This window comes from Thalia democratica, chromosome 1, assembly GCF_965202585.1.
Source record: "Thalia democratica chromosome 1, ktThaDemo2.hap1.1, whole genome shotgun sequence".
In the NCBI taxonomy this organism is placed as follows: Eukaryota; Metazoa; Chordata; class Thaliacea; order Salpida; family Salpidae; genus Thalia; species Thalia democratica.
This window is the reverse complement of record NC_139165.1, coordinates 66,069,830-66,086,092: the sequence shown is the minus strand read 5'-3', so window position 1 is coordinate 66,086,092 and position 16,263 is coordinate 66,069,830. Positions and strand designations below refer to the sequence as shown.

The window sequence follows — 16,263 nt, the reverse complement described above, 5'->3', positions numbered from 1 at the left end:
TACTTGTTTCTGATATTAATCAAATTAAGAATATCGAAACAAAAAAGTTAATACGTAAAGTCAAGTTATAAGGTTTAGAACACGGTGGTCACCTCTTAGTATATCAAGAAGCGATAAGCTGTAATTGGGCCAAAAGTGAAGCATGACTAGTAAAGGTATCAAAAGAGGGTACTTGGGTACATTTTACGATAAATTCAAAACCTACACTAAATATTTTTAGGTTTGCACTTAGGGGAAAAATAGGTCTTAAGCACAATTTACAAAAACTTTAAAATTTACACCAAATATCTTAGGGATTGTAATGAGTGGGGCGACCATTAGTTGATTTGATTAAAGGGACGTTTATAAAAATGAGCTTAGGAAACCCTGAGACAGAACATAAATCATCTAATTTTTCGTAAAAAAACTAATTTTTGTTTTAATTTTGTGTTAGAACCATATAAATTATTATAAAAATATTAGGGTAGGTGTCAGAAATGCATGGAGCGTCCCTTTTCCGTAAACCTATCCAAATTTGAAGTGAACTCGCAAACTATTTTTGGCAAAAAAACGTTTCAAAAAAAAAAAAATAAAAGAACTTCTAATGTCAAGATTATTTTGTGTTACTAAACTTTTACATATAAATTTATTTAGTTTATTGCAAATTGTAGAATTTAAAAAAAACATTACATATGTTTCATAAAGATTCAACAACTCCCAATAAACTATTTAAAAGCCCTTTAAGTGAGCTCTGTGGAAGGTGATATATTTTATCTAATCATATCATTTTCCATATATTTATTTATGTATTTTTAGAAACTTTCAGTAACTAGGTCTTGTTTTACAAAACTTGAATGTACGAAAAATGACTAAAGGGATTTAATTCAAATTGGAACTAAACGGGAAAAATTGATTCAACTTGGAAATAACTTTTGTGGGAATTAATAGATTATAATTGTTTGGTGAATTTCAACTCAGGTAGAAATTGAACTTGTTGGAATTGATTTGAAAGGGAATTGAGCGGGATGTAACTTTGGTTGGCACGATTAGTATACCCTTAAAATTTATTCAATGAATGCTTACACAATCAAAACTATCATAAACATGTTACTTGTCTATAGTTAACGCTTACTGTATTAAAAAGTTTGTATATTAGCAAACTAACATTTGCTGTTCAAAAATTTAATAAAAACCAAAACAACATAAATTAATTAATCGACGAATGTACGCTTTGAAAATGGTATAAAATTAAAAACTAAAGTGAAGAAAAACAACACCGGTTGTCAGTCGTATAAAAAAAAAACATCAAAAGGTTACTAATACTTGATTAACAACATCATAAAATAGTTACAGTGAAATTTGTTTTCAATAGTAAGTCACACGTACAGCAAGGTAAAAAAATCAATTTTTTTTAAAGTTGATAAGTTTAATTAATGCAGTGCTTTACAGAAAGTCAACACTATTTTTTTACTTATACTTGGTTGTTTGACTTTTTAATTAAAAAACTACTTATTTATAACAAAAAGCGAATCGTAAGTTTAAGATTTTCACTAATGTAAACAATGTAATGTTAGAAAGAAGGTACTCTATGAGCTTCCATTTTGCATGATTTTTATCAGGGAAGCAGTCTGGTTGTTTTTTATTGCCTCTCTACATTGACTTATGAATTGTGTTTTGAATTTTCCGACTAATAAAAAAATCAGGCAATTATTACAAAATATTTCATATTGATTAGCATAAATAGTATTGTTTAAATGAAAGCTATAAACTTTAGCGATCATCACTTAGTTTAAACATTTGACATACAATATTTATTAAGTTTAAAAACTTATAATAAAGTACAGTCACCTCTTGCAAATCTACGCACTATCGTTTGTTTACGCATTTTAAAATTTTCAATAGACACAATAAAGAATAAAATATTTTATATTTTAAATTTGTCTATAAATTGAGTTAACAATATATTCAATTTGTTATATATAATTTCAAGTGGTTATTATTCTCTATATTTGTTTTGACTTTGTAAAATTATGTTACTTGACGGATGGATAAATATTTAGTTGTACCTCAGTGTATTAGGTTGGTGTCAAAATAGCACAGCGACACTTTAGCACGGATCGTCAATTTAGCACAGAAGGTTTATTTTTCACGGGGGCTCAGTTTTGCACGGCGCGTAACTTTAGCACAGTGGGTCACTTTTGCATAAAGGGTCACTTTTGCACGGCTCGTCATTTTTTTACGGCGTCACTTTAGCACGGTGGGTTAATTTTGCACGGAGCGTTACTTTAGCACGAACTAAAGCTTTTCAAAGTGCTTTTTAAGAAAAGGGTATTTATGAAACTTTTTATAAAATAAAACTTTATAATTTAAATTTGTAAAGTTTAAGCTTGAATTAAAACTTAATTTTTATTGATTTGTCTATTAGTATTTTACGGAAAACATTTTTTTATAAATTTTCGCTCTTTGTAGTTGTAATAGCATTCTTTTTAACACTATATAATATCGAACCTAAAATTTATTAAGTTTGTTTCATATTAATCATACACATTTTAAACTAATTAAATAATACGATAGGATAATAAAGATAATTACTAATCAATAAGATAATATACTCGAAAAATTAGAACAAAGCTGAGATTTTTTTAAACTTTGTAAAAAACTCTTTAACAAAGAAGCAAATTTTTTTTTAATAAATGAAAGTTTGCTTTTAGAGACTTTTAGTGTATTATTATTTACAGATTTTGTAATAAATGTATATTTTTTAGATTCCTTATATTATCCTTACTATAATATTTGAAACATTCTAGAGTTTTATTTTTTTATACTAGAAAGTTTAGTAAAATAAAGAAAAGCCTTAAAGTATTAACCTTAATAAAACTAATTAAATTGACGAAAATACTTAAAAATTTTATTCTTTTTGTACTAAAACAACATTATTTTTTCAAGTATTGAACTTAATTTTATACAACATTATTTTGTTTTAGATTAGATGAAGTATAATTTTTAAACATGAAAATAAATGCTTAAACTTATAATTTAAGTATTTCATAAAAAACGTGTTGATTAAATTTTAGTTTTAAAATTTTATTAAAGAAAACAAAATATATACAAAAACTAATTATCCATTTAATGTTTATTTTTTATTGTATACTCTTGAACAACATCTTTGATTTTATTTTTGTTATTTCTGAAACGTTTTCATTATAAGCCTTTCATTAAACACATAATATATATAAAAAGCCGTGAAACGTAAAAAAAAGAACTTTGAATTTACTTTTGTTTTTACACCATGAACTTTTTCATATAATTAAAGCAAATGTATCAAGCTACTATAATTCTAAAACATTAAATTAAGTTTTTTGTTTAAATAGTTAATGTCAAAACTTAAAGCTATATAATTAAAAATTTTGTAACAGAAGTAGTTATAACTTTGCTTTAAAGTTTGTAATGTTTTTACTTTACAAAACTGAATTAAAAATTGAATTAATAATAATTTGTTTTAATATCTATACCAGTAAAACTAGCTACATGTTCGAAAAAAGGTAATGTTTGATTAATCTTTTTAGATATCTTTGTTCATTAAACTTTGCTATATAAACTTTTACCCATTGTCAAAACAATTTAGTACTACATTTGAAAAAATATTAACTTAATTATAGAATAAAACTGTGAAATAAAGCTTGAATTTTCTACGAATCTAATGCGTGTTTATTTTTAATCATTAATTGAGTTTTTAAACACGTGTTTTATATATTGAAAAGTTCTTAGTATTTATAATTAAAATTGTATTCTTAAAAAAATTTCAAATGAAGGTTTAAAAAAGTTTGGTTTGTGCAAAAATGACGCTCAGTGCAAAAAAAAAACTGCTAAAAAAATATGCTCCAAGCAAATACAGAAGAACAAAAAACGTTGCAAAAATGAAGTTTGGTGCTAAACTGATGCAGTGCAAAAATGACCCATCGTGCTAAAATGACACTTTGCAATATAGTGATGCTGTGCAGAAAAATCGCATCGTGCAAAAGTGACCCACCATGCTAAAATGACTCCCGTGCTAAAGTTACACCGTGCAAAAGTGACGCACCGTGCAATTTTTACGCCGTGCGATTTTGACCCACTCCCGTGTATTTAACTCTATGGTCATTATATTTTAAGTGTCTTAGCCCTTTTTTATACCTTTAAATTAAACAAGTAACAATTTTCAACTTCTTACAATAATTATGGAATAAAATCAATTTCAAATCAATAAATCTCTTTTTTTAGCTAATTTGTTCCTTACCCTGCTAAGATTAAACTTTTCTTGCATGGTATTAGACAAGTGTAATCTTGGTGGGCAAGAAATAAGTAGAAAAAATACTTTGTATACACAGAAATGGTTTTATTTAAATAATTTTCAAACACATATACCACTTGATTCAAAACTATTTTTGTAAAAAAGAAGTGGAAAAGTTCCTAAACTGTATTAAATCAAATGCGTCATAAGAAAACAGCCAATATAGTAGGTAAACTTGCTACTTCGCGTTTAGTTACGCACTTTTGCTGTGGACACAATGTGCGTATCTTCGCAAAAAGTGACTGTGTAGTATATACACGTTAGAAAAATTAACACATAAACATGCTACAGTAATATTTAAAAACAATGCTTTTCAATACAGTAAAAAAACTAACAAAAAAAAACTTTTGTTTTAAAAAAGTGTATAAACTTAATTTTTAAAACATAAATAATTATTACAGACTTTTAGAGGTTTAGGCGTTTAAAGTTTTCTTAATTAAAATCAGAATGTATTTATCACAAAAGTTATTTATTTAAACTTGGAACATAGATTTAAAATACCAAAAACACTTAATGAATAAAATTGAATTTTTAAACAATTCTAAATACAATATTATTTGATATTATACTTCATTATTTTTTCTTCTATCAAAAACTGTTATGAATTTTTCATAGTACACAAAAAATGATAATAGACGTTACGCTTAAAATATTCACCAAAATGTACTAGCTACTCAATACTGTTACTAGTCTATTAAATATTGTTGTAATATTGTGATAAATATTGAAGTAAAATATTGTTCTGATTACAATGCATTAAAAATACTAAATCATATTTATATAGCACTAATTTAGCAAGTAAGAGACTATCAAAAACATTATTTTCATGAAACTTAAACTAAGTCTGAATTTCTTAAAGATATATATATATATATATATATATTGGTTAAATATTCCAGATTGTACTAGTAAAAATATGGTTGTGTCTAAGGCACTCGAAAATATATAAGTAGACTAAAAATAATAAACAAAAGCAGAAAAAATCAAAATCCTGCAAAACAGACCTCTTAGCTGAGCGCACTTTTGTATGAGTTGGTTGACAAACTTGAGACTTTCAACCAACTGCTGATGGTTGCTGCAGCGAATTTTGTACGAATTCACCACAACATTGCTCATCTGCTGCAACTCGACAAGTCCCCGTCTCATACCTTCGCTGTTACAATTTTTGGACACTACTAAGCTATTAAGATACAGATAGAAAGATTGGAAGAAAATTTTTACCACTCACATTGTTAATTAGACGAAGGTAAAACAGTAAAAAAGTTAAATAAAAACTAACATGTCTTCGATTATTCGACTGTCTTCTGTTCTCACTATAAAACTTTTGATCAAATTTGATTGTTCAGACATTTCTGCTGTTATTTTTTTGGCAGACGACTGAACATTATCTACCTTAAATGGTAAAAAAAACAGAATAACAATAAATATTCATAAGATGTTACATTATAACAACTTACTTAAATATATAAACAAGTTTATAAGTTTTTAAATACTTTAATACCATATTAATATAATTAAACGTTATAACTTAGACAACTAAACGAAACGTTAGAAACATAGAATAAAAATTATATATTGCTTATAAATTTTTACCACGTAGTTTAAAGACATGACAGGTATACAACTTTGAAAAAACTTGGTCTTATTTTTAAATTAATAACCAAGCTACCAGTTGTTTGTCACCGTTCTATAAAATTAAAAGTATTTTTTGAGGTATAAGTATTTAAGGTAAGAGAATTAAATAGGTTACTAATGGGGGGCGCAAACTAAAAAGGCAAAACAAGAGTACCACACTAAAATATTTCTCCTGCTAAAGTATTTAAGAAATCGCTTTAAAATTTTCCTAGTTTAATATTAATAAATTATATACAACTTGTAACAAACACATTTTTTGTTTCTTGCTGAAAAAGTTTCTTATCAAAAGTAATCAAAAGAAGTCTCTTTATTTTATTTTAAGCAACGAATTATTAATTCTTTAATTTAAAAGCTTTTGTAATATTGAAAATGACTTTTGCTGATAAATTAAAGTTAATTAAAAAAAGAAAGAAGAACGGAGGTAGATTTTTAGTAAATTTTTCAAAGTTATGAGAATATTAGTCATGTAGTATTTTTAAGCTTGTATCACAAACTTTCTATAAAACTTGTTATATCTCAAAAGCTAATTAAATCATTTTTGTTATTTAAAAAGTTTTATATGGTATATACTTTAAGCTTTCAAGCATAAGCCAATGATATTTTTTATAAATAAAAAGCTGGACCTCATATATGCCCTTCGTATAATTTCAAAACTTTATTTTAAAGTGAGTCAGTTTAGTTTCAATTATTTAAGCTTACATACAAAGCTCATGGTTTCCTCAACTTTTTGCATGTACTGCGGGAATGAAGCTTCTGATTGGAGTTGGTTTATTGACAGTGCGCTACATAGCGATTGAATTATTGAGCCAGCTATTTCTATATCTTCGGTTGTTATCCTAACCTATAATTATAATTAGTTATAAGTTAAAATGTTTTAGATTATTTTGATAGATCTTTAAGTTGTTGAAATATTCTACAACAGTATAAAACTAAGTTATAAAACCTATTTTGACCACCATATCACACATAATTTCGTACTTAAACTATTAATTATTTTGTATGTAATACATGCTACTTCTGTTATTTTTACAAAACCAAAACAATAAATTTAATTACTTTAATACACTAAGTAAAACCATAGTAAATATTTTAATTTTAAAAATGTTGATGTTTTTCTTCTTTTTTTCAAAACTCTGTATAGTTAAGCATCACTTTTTACTGCAAAACATCACTTCAAAATTTTCACAAGTCAAATACAACTAATTATATCTAAATTAGTAAACATTTACAACCCTTTCCTGTACACCTTTTTCGAGAACTAAACTAGAGATATAAATATTTTTTAACTGTTAGGACTATGGCTTAATTTTATCAAATTGATGCTAAAAAAATTTTAGTAACATTTTTTCCATTAAAAAAATATTCCTTATAATAACCAACAGTAAAATATATAGATTTTTTATTGACACCAGAAAACCTTTGAAATTTTGTAGATATATAATTCCTCAAGCTAAAAACTACAAGGTTAGTATGAAAATTGAAACCATTTAATATGCAAAACATTCAACTAAACAACTTGAATCAATATTTAGAAGATATCAAATTGGAAACTAATACATAATTTGAAACCATTTTTAAAGTATATCTAACATAATTTTATTTTTGGTAAGGATATCGTTTATTATCTATGTGCAACATGTATGTAGTTTAAATCGAGTACAACTATTGATTAAAGCTTTAATAAAACTCTGATACAAACTAAAGCTTATAGTTTTCTTATCTTTCTGTTGTGTATCATGATGATAAACAAAACAAACTCCGTTTAAGTCCATGTGTATTTGCAGAAGGCCGCCTCTGACACAAACAAAATTTACTTTCAGTTCATCGTCGACATATTCTACTTGATGCGGCAGTAAAAACTCCTCACTGATCCAAATTGCCACCTTAAAATTTTTTTTATTACCTAAAACCATAAAGTTTGTACCAAAGAAAAAAGTAGCTTGAAGTTCTTTTAAGACACATAACTTTTATAATAATTCAGAATTTTTATTTTCTTGTAAAATTACTTATGTATTTCGGATTTTTTGAATTAGCTTTATTTTGGTATATCGTCATTAAAACATAAGTATATACTGTTAAACAGAATATAAAGATAATAACTTTAAACGTTATCTTTCTTAGAACTTACAAAAATAAGAACTAAAATTAGATTAATAAAATATCCTCAAAACCCTTTGTACTCGTTCATTGCAGCTGAAGTGAACGTAGCTGTCAGGCAACTGCACTGGAAGCTCCTTGACATACAAATAACTGCTGAACGAAGGAACTTTCTTTGTCAATTCAAATACGTGGAAGTGTTTGCTGTTGTAATGTGTTTTATAACGTTGTTAGCTATTGTTTAAGTAATATGTGACTGCTTTGTGATCTATATAAAAATTAACCACCTAACTTTTAATTTTCAAACTTAATGATTTATTTATGTATTAGTTCAAAAGTAATGTTTGAGAAAACATTTATTTTGATAAAAAACACTTTTAATTTTCAAATAGTAATTGTGAGTAATATAATTTACATGATATCAAAATAATAATTTTTCGATTTTGTTATAAAAACATTGAAAGTAACTATTTTGTAAAAAAGTGGTATGAAAATAACCTTTGAAGATTTTTTATCCAATTTTACCAATTAAACACTAAAAAATTTATAAAAAGTACAAAACACGATAAAAACTTTAGTATGAAAGTTAGTACTAAGTTTTATATATCATTAAGGTAGTATAAATCATAATACTTTTTAATTTAACATCTGAAGTTGTTTACAGCTAATAAATAAATTAGTAGATTTAGATACAGCGTTTTAGATAAACAACTTTAGTTACAATTTCTAAACGAAAGATTTTAGAATTAGCTAGTCTCATTTACATTGAATAACCTTTCAGAAAGCCCTATGAAAGCTTGTATGTGCAGTTCAAGAGGAACGTCTTTGTTCGGGTGCAGCGGTATCTCTATTACATTAGACAGTTGAGAGTTTGGTGGGTGACTGTAAATGTATAGCTGAATTATTTCTCAGAAAAAAATTCAAAAAAAATTAAAAATGTGTATAATCAATCATGAAATAGTTTTCAACCTATTTTTTAATATCTATAGTAAGTTATAAATTTATAATGCAACTATAAAGACAACTAAACCTTAAAAACGTATTTTATAATCAAATTAAAAGATACTAAACTATCATCTTTGAAATAAAAAACCAGTGATTTATTGTGCTTATTTTTTCAGTGAGTCCGTTGTAAATATTTTTTTTACACTATAAAAACTAATATTTTATTTTAAAATCACTAAGATATTTTACTAATTAAGTTTACACAAGGTTATGAAAAGTACCTACTATAAATTTACGCTAAATTTAAGAGTTAGCCCCAAGCAAAGCATTGTACCTACCATTTTAAATCCACACTGTAAAACTAACAAAAATAAAAACGTAAAACGTAGATAAACTACAAAGAATCAAAACAATAAAAAAATAATCAATTATTCATTTAAAGTCTTATTTACCTAGCCTGAGTATTTCGAAAAAATCTCACATAGCCTGGGTTTTTCAAAAAAAAATAGCTTGAGATTAAAAAAATAACTTTAAATTAGCCCGAGTAAGCATGAAAGTGTGGCAACCCTATTAAAAATATTGTAAAAAGTGAGAAAAAATAGCTAGAAAGTTTAACTACATTGCTTTTTTAAGTCATACATGACATAAATATTTAGACAAATGTGAGCATGTAAAATAGTATAAAAATTTAAAAATAAAAGTTTTTTTAATGTAACTAAGAAGAGCCAGTAATTTAAGAGTTTAACTACTTAAAAACTACTTAATAAAGTTGAAATACAAATAAACAAATTCATTGAAGTTCTTTGAACATATATAGAAATAAAAAATTGTGACCTCATTAAGACTTTTTTTAATAATTTGTTTTAAATTTTTAATTATTTTAATTCTTAAGTAAGTCTAAAGGTAAGAACGAATCTCGATAAATTTGTGTAGTAAAACATAAAGTTTAATAAACTTACTTAAGTGTTTTATTTCAATTTAAAAATAATAAAAAAACTTAAAGTTAAAACGATTCTATAAGTTAAAACTTAGTAAAATTATTTATAAATTATTACAAAGTAAAACTATTTACTTTGTGGAGTGATAATAGAATTTTACTTACACAACTTGACTTTCTCCATCAAAAAGTCCTTCGGCGAACAAAACTACTGTCTTTATTATTGTGTCTAAAATTTTAAACTAGTTAGTAGTAAACTTAAGACATGTAATAAATTTTTGGAATTCTTTATTTTAAATTACAATAATTATTATTGATTAAATTTAAGTACTTTTATTAAAAATTATTTTTTTTAATATCCATGTTTAGCATTTCTAAAAAACAACTACATTACAAATACACTTAACATAAAAAAACTTTTAAAACAAGCATAACAAACCATTATTTGTAAATACAAGTAACTGCAAATGAGGGTTAGGGTGTGATTTAGTTCCTTGTGAAATATGAAGTTTGGCTGATACTGCGGTAGAAGTCTGTAGTTTATTGTTTTCTTGAAAAAATATGAGAGAAAAAATTTTAGGACTATGAACTTTAAGACAACTTGTAAAATACAAATGTTAAACAAATACAAATATTAATTTTTCAAGTTATGACTTAAAGAACTTTTAGACTTTTTAAGTCGCGCGACTTTTTTATTTTAATAGTGTTCTACAGTCAAAACTCTTATATACTAAAACAAGTACGACAAAGTATTTATAATTCATTTAGTTAAACTAGACTTGAATTATTCTCTAAATTGTCTTTGGTGCATCTGGATGTGAAAATTTGGTCGTTTGATTAAGAAAAAGTTGAAGAAAAACTGCGTTTCGTGTTTGAACATATTATGATACTTGTTTTCATATTTACAAAAGCTAAAAATCGACTTTTAAATGATTATGAATTGAACTTGACTACTAAGAATTTTATAAGCATTTAGTAAAGAGAAAAGTAATTAGCTAGTTCTACACTTGTTTCTGCATTGTTTACCACCGAATTGATACAATACTATTACCAAATAAATAGATTTATTTCAAACTAAAAAAATAAAAAAACTTACGGGAATGATAGCATTTTCGACTCTTTCAGAGTATGAGTAAAATTTATTAGAATTAAGCGAACTGATTTCATTCTCATAGTTTTCTATTTCAAGCAAGAGATTCTGCTTGAAAAGGCTCAACTCTTTTATTTGCTGGTTCAACTGATCGCTGTTGTCACTCGTGTCTACCACGTCGCTTCGTTGGTAACCTCTCACTTCTCCGTCTACTGAACATGCTATCAACTGTGGTGTTCCGTCCAACCTAACAGTTCAAGGTTAAGCTGAAACTTTTGCGTGTAGTAAAACTTTATTTTTAATTCAAGTTCTAAAACCATGTTAACTTATCAAAACAAACATACGTAAGAAAACCAATAAGAACTAAAAAGAGTCTATGTTAAATGTATAAAAGTACACACGATTTCAAATACTTAATAAAAAAAGTATTAAAAAAGACCTATATATATTATCGTATAAAAAAAGTATTTATGTGGTTTGAGTAGTGTAAGGTTCTAAATAGATTACCTGTAATCAGCTACGATCAAGCCAGCAATACAACTTTGCATCGAATCTTTAAACACAACATCGCCTGTTTCCATTGATCGTGCATCAATCTGAGAATTAAAATAATTTAAGTATGTCATTTGAATATATTTTATAAAGTTAAACAAACATCTTTTAAAGTGTTTTAAAAATATTAAAATCTAAGTTTACTATAACAATAAACTTTATTGTAGATTTTTACATATTTTTTGTAAAAAAATATTTACAAGAAATTAAGTTAATAAACATAAAGAAATTTAAAAGATTAAATAAACCTTTCCGTTACTCCAACCGCAGACTAACTCATCATTACCGTCTCCTGTCACATCAAAGCATTGCATACTTGTTACACGCTGTTTCGACTGTTATTGATAAATATCAAATTAAACAAGAAATTGTATTTTTATCTATTTAGTTTTTCAGCTGACACACCAATTTCTTTAGGTCATTTGTTTAATTTTTTAACTATTTAGTAATTTAACCACAACTACTAAATTATTTTAAGTGTAAGCTAGTACTGAAAAAATAGTAAAGCTCAGCATAAAATGTTTTTAAACTTATTGAAAAGTTTTACTTAGTCACTATAACAAAACTAGTTTTGTATGAAAAATTACAGCGTGCACCAAATATCCTTAGACTTTTAGCATAATTAAAAGTAAACATTATTGAAACTAATTTTGATTCTTAAATTAAATTACTATGTGGTGTAACTAATTGTCTTGTTATTTTTAGAAAGTTTTTAATAATAAATTGTAAACAGCTCACCCTATATTGCCTTATATCAAAGTATCAGCTACGATTATGTTTGAAATTCTAATTACTTATGACGATGAATATTTAAAGATAGAAAAAAAAAAAGATTTGTTAAAACATTTTAAAACATTCTTTTTTAATGTACTGATGACCTATTTATAACTTTTTAAACTTTATTTATTAAATTAACACATATAAATGTCTAACCTAATATACTGAGCAAGTTAAAAAAATAGTTGTTATAAAGCATACTTATTTAACTTTATTAAAAAAAAATCAATATAGCATAAACGTTTTTACTAATAATAAATGACACTAAAACCTTTGAAATTTAAGTACGTTTACATAACTATTAGGTATTTTAATAAACAATAATAAATTATTTGTATAAATTAGATAAATTTTACTTTTGTGTATAGATAGTTAATTATTTATATTAACATTAATTAGTTCCTAAAACATAATGCAATTATTATATAAAAGTATAACTAAAACTATTACAATTACAATATCTAAAACAATTCTTTTTTTATATCAAACAAATATTTTAACCTTTATTCTCCAAACTCTAGTATTTCCATCATAAACTCCAACTGTGCCATTTACAAGACCATAACCAAACTTTGTGGCTGATATTTTGCACAAGTGCGTGACTGCCTACCAAAAATGACTTTAAGAAAAATTGGAAACTAATTATTCATTAGTTTTTATAGAACTTAATTTATACAAACAAAAAAATTATGCAAAATTAGTTTAAAGACATTTTTCCAGTTAGTAAATTTAAAAAATATGTTTACTTGCTGACCTACATATCATAACTAAATAGAATATGTGTTTTTATTTTATTTATAAAATAAGAGTGAATTACTTCGTTTTCAGAAATTTCATCAGTTATTGCATCTCCATTAAAAATTCGAATATCAAAATCTTCTGATCCAACTATCAACTAACAAAGATAAATACAATTCAAGCTATAAAACTATTTAAACATGATAAAAAACTTTAAAAACCTTTACTAGCTTAAATCAGTATAATTTTATAAGCCTTTGGTAAAAGTATTTTAAATTTAGTTTTACAACAAAAACTTTATAAGAAGATTTTAGAGAATAATGAAAGTTTAAAAATCTATGTGAGTGTATGCTAAACAAAAGATACTAAAAATAAGGAATACAAAATTGATTTTTACTAGTTTGCTAAACTGCAGAGGGTATAATACCCATTTTTTATAAGGGCTTTACTGTAAAGTATTACGCAACCTTTTATCTATTTATTCAGTAAAGTTAGTACTTTGGTTAACCATATAACATAGTTAAACAAAATTACAAAAATTACCAGAGTACTTAGAATTATACTTAAGAAAAATATGATAAAACTATCCATAAACAAAACATACACAATCAAGTATTAAAAAACCATGTCAGTACCAGAAAATTGTTATATGTCATAAGGAGTACGGTCATAAACTACCTTAATTAAAGTAATCTCTCATAGATTTTAAAAATATTATTTTAATATGAACAAAAATGCAACATCATTTGTGGCAGTTTACGTTTTTTGTACACTCAATGATATCATCGCATCTCTACACTTATAAAAAGACTACTTTTAGACAATCTGAAACTAAATATACTGAAGCAAAACAAACTTTTAGGAAATTTTATACTTTAAAAGTTATGCCTACACTGGTTCCATAAATAATTTATATCAATTTTAACCTATTAAGCATTTTTAGTTATAAATTTATTAAACCTGGTTTTGTGCATCTTGTGACAGATCAGTAATGACAAGGGAAGTAACAATATCTCCAGTTACCTAAAAAAGTGATAGTTTGAACTAAAATTTTATTAAGGGTTAAATAGTTGTTAATTGATTATACTTTAAAGTGTACTGTATATACACTTAATGAAGCATGTTTGAAAAAAAGTAACACTAAACTTTGTAATAATTTGTATAAAAGTTTTTACAAAGACACATAACAACTTACAGTCCAAAATTTATCTTCACCACTTGAATCAAAACCTTGTAGAGTGCAATTACCTCCAGCAACAACAAGAGGAGAGTTGCAACTTTTGATCATTCCAATTGCTAAACTATTTACTCCATCGAGCACCTAAATTTGATATTAAGACAGACTTGCATGTACAGCTTAAAGCAAGATAAAACTTAATTGTTTTTTAGTTTAAAATTCTTATTTTCAAGTATATTTGAAGTTTTTCAAGTTGTCCAGTGTCAATACTGCAGTTTAAATCACTGACCTGTTTGTAAAACAAATCAGTATTGTTGTGAACATCATAGGCCAGTAAGTTTGTTTGTGTACCAATACATAGAACATCTCTATCTATTGCAGGGTTTAGTTTTCCAGCTTTAAGTGAGGTTACTGATTGGTTTATAGTTAACAGACTGATGTCTGAATCCTCTATTGAAATTCTTCCTCCACTACTTTGATTACTGTAAGGATTGTGAACAAAAACCTGCAAGTAGAATTTTTTGTAAACAATTTTAAAAATATATATACTTTTTAATTAAAACTACTCTAAAAAAAAGGTTGAATTTAACTATTTATGATTTGGATACTTTAAAAAATAATCTGAGCTTTTAATCACTATCTAGTTTTGTCTAAGAATTAAGCTTTATTTTAAACTGATATTAGAGCAAACTAAAAATATTAAAAACTTTATGGAGCTGTAAAATGGACATATTTATTACATAAATACTATACTTTTGTTACCAACAAGTTTTACTTCAAATTTTATATTTGGCTCTAATTTAAACTATAAACTATTTATAAGTATGATAACTAAGTCTATTTTGTACAAGCTCTGAGAAAACTAAGACATTGTGTTGATAAAATAAGTAACAAATTATAATAAAGTTTAATAATTTTTTTTTTTAATTAAAGATAAGATTAGAATTCATAAAAGAATATTATTAATAAAAACTTTCTTTGCTAAGAATTAAAATATTTTTAAATAATAGAAAACTACCTTGGAGGCAGAAGTGGCACAAGTTAGACATGGATGCTTTCCATCATACTTTCCTACTGTGACTAGCCCTTCAATTATTTTGTGCTTTAACTTTAATGTAAACACAGGAGTAAAATTGTTGTCCATATTTAAAAACTTGATTTATTCACATTGAATTGATTCATTAAAAAAGTTTCTATCTAAAAAAATTGAGAAATGAATAAAATTTAGTCTATGTTTGTTATTATTTTGTCAAAACAATTTTAAAACAGTTATACTTCGTAATAACGTAAGTTTATTTTATCTATCGCCAAAATGGATGCTTACACAAATTCACAAACAAATACTTATTCTGAAAATACTTAAACACATTGAGTTTGACTGATACAACAGTTCATTATGACTATGTCTGCCTGGTGAGTTCTAATGAGAACAAAAACTAGACCACAGAATGTTGCATAGATTATTTTTGATGTTTGTACTGTGCAGTCTAGTGCTTATTTTTAGATGAAAAAATTGTTTTACAGTTTTTAAAAAGGTTTCATCCACCAGAATTTCATAAATATACAAAGAACATTTTCTTAAAGTTTAAGAAATTATCTAAAGAAAGAATCTTGTAAAAAATATAAACCTTATGTAATTTTTATAAAACAAGTATTATAAAAAGTTTTGTCATGTCTAGCTGTGACAACAACTAGTTATAATAAAACTTCACTAGAAACAGATATACTTTTAAAAAAACTGAAAAACTATAAAAATATGAATACAGTATTTTTACTGAAAAACAATCTAAATACAGATAATTTTGTTGACAATCCTAATATTATATATAATGCTTTAATATCTTAAAATTTGCTCATCATATGAAAAATATACTATATACAAAATACATTTAATAATCCACTACTTAAAGTTTCTAACTAATACAAATTAATATTTACCATGATAACTCTGAATACAAAAATAATCAAAAAAGTTTTTGTTACAAATCAATTTATGTTTTAATAAA

The 16,263-nt window shown here is 25.3% G+C and overlaps 1 protein-coding gene across 1 annotated transcript; it reads right to left on the bottom strand.

Annotated features, from left to right (window-relative positions):
• Nucleotides 1–1,118: 1,118 nt before the first annotated feature.
• LOC145841304 (BBSome complex member BBS2-like) lies at nt 1,119–15,447 on the bottom strand. The gene is made up of 18 exons (XM_082948700.1): nt 15,276–15,447; nt 14,547–14,762; nt 14,276–14,401; nt 14,041–14,103; nt 13,160–13,237; nt 12,844–12,948; nt 11,814–11,900; nt 11,521–11,609; nt 11,020–11,260; nt 10,363–10,456; nt 10,089–10,152; nt 8,816–8,923; nt 8,116–8,245; nt 7,702–7,827; nt 6,648–6,785; nt 5,589–5,701; nt 5,314–5,462; nt 1,119–1,666 (listed from the first exon to the last, which is right to left on the bottom strand). Exons 1-18 carry the CDS (start codon nt 15,399–15,401, stop codon nt 1,566–1,568), a joined length of 2,154 nt encoding a protein of 717 aa, XP_082804826.1. The 5' UTR covers nt 15,402–15,447; the 3' UTR covers nt 1,119–1,565.
• Nucleotides 15,448–16,263: the final 816 nt, after the last annotated feature.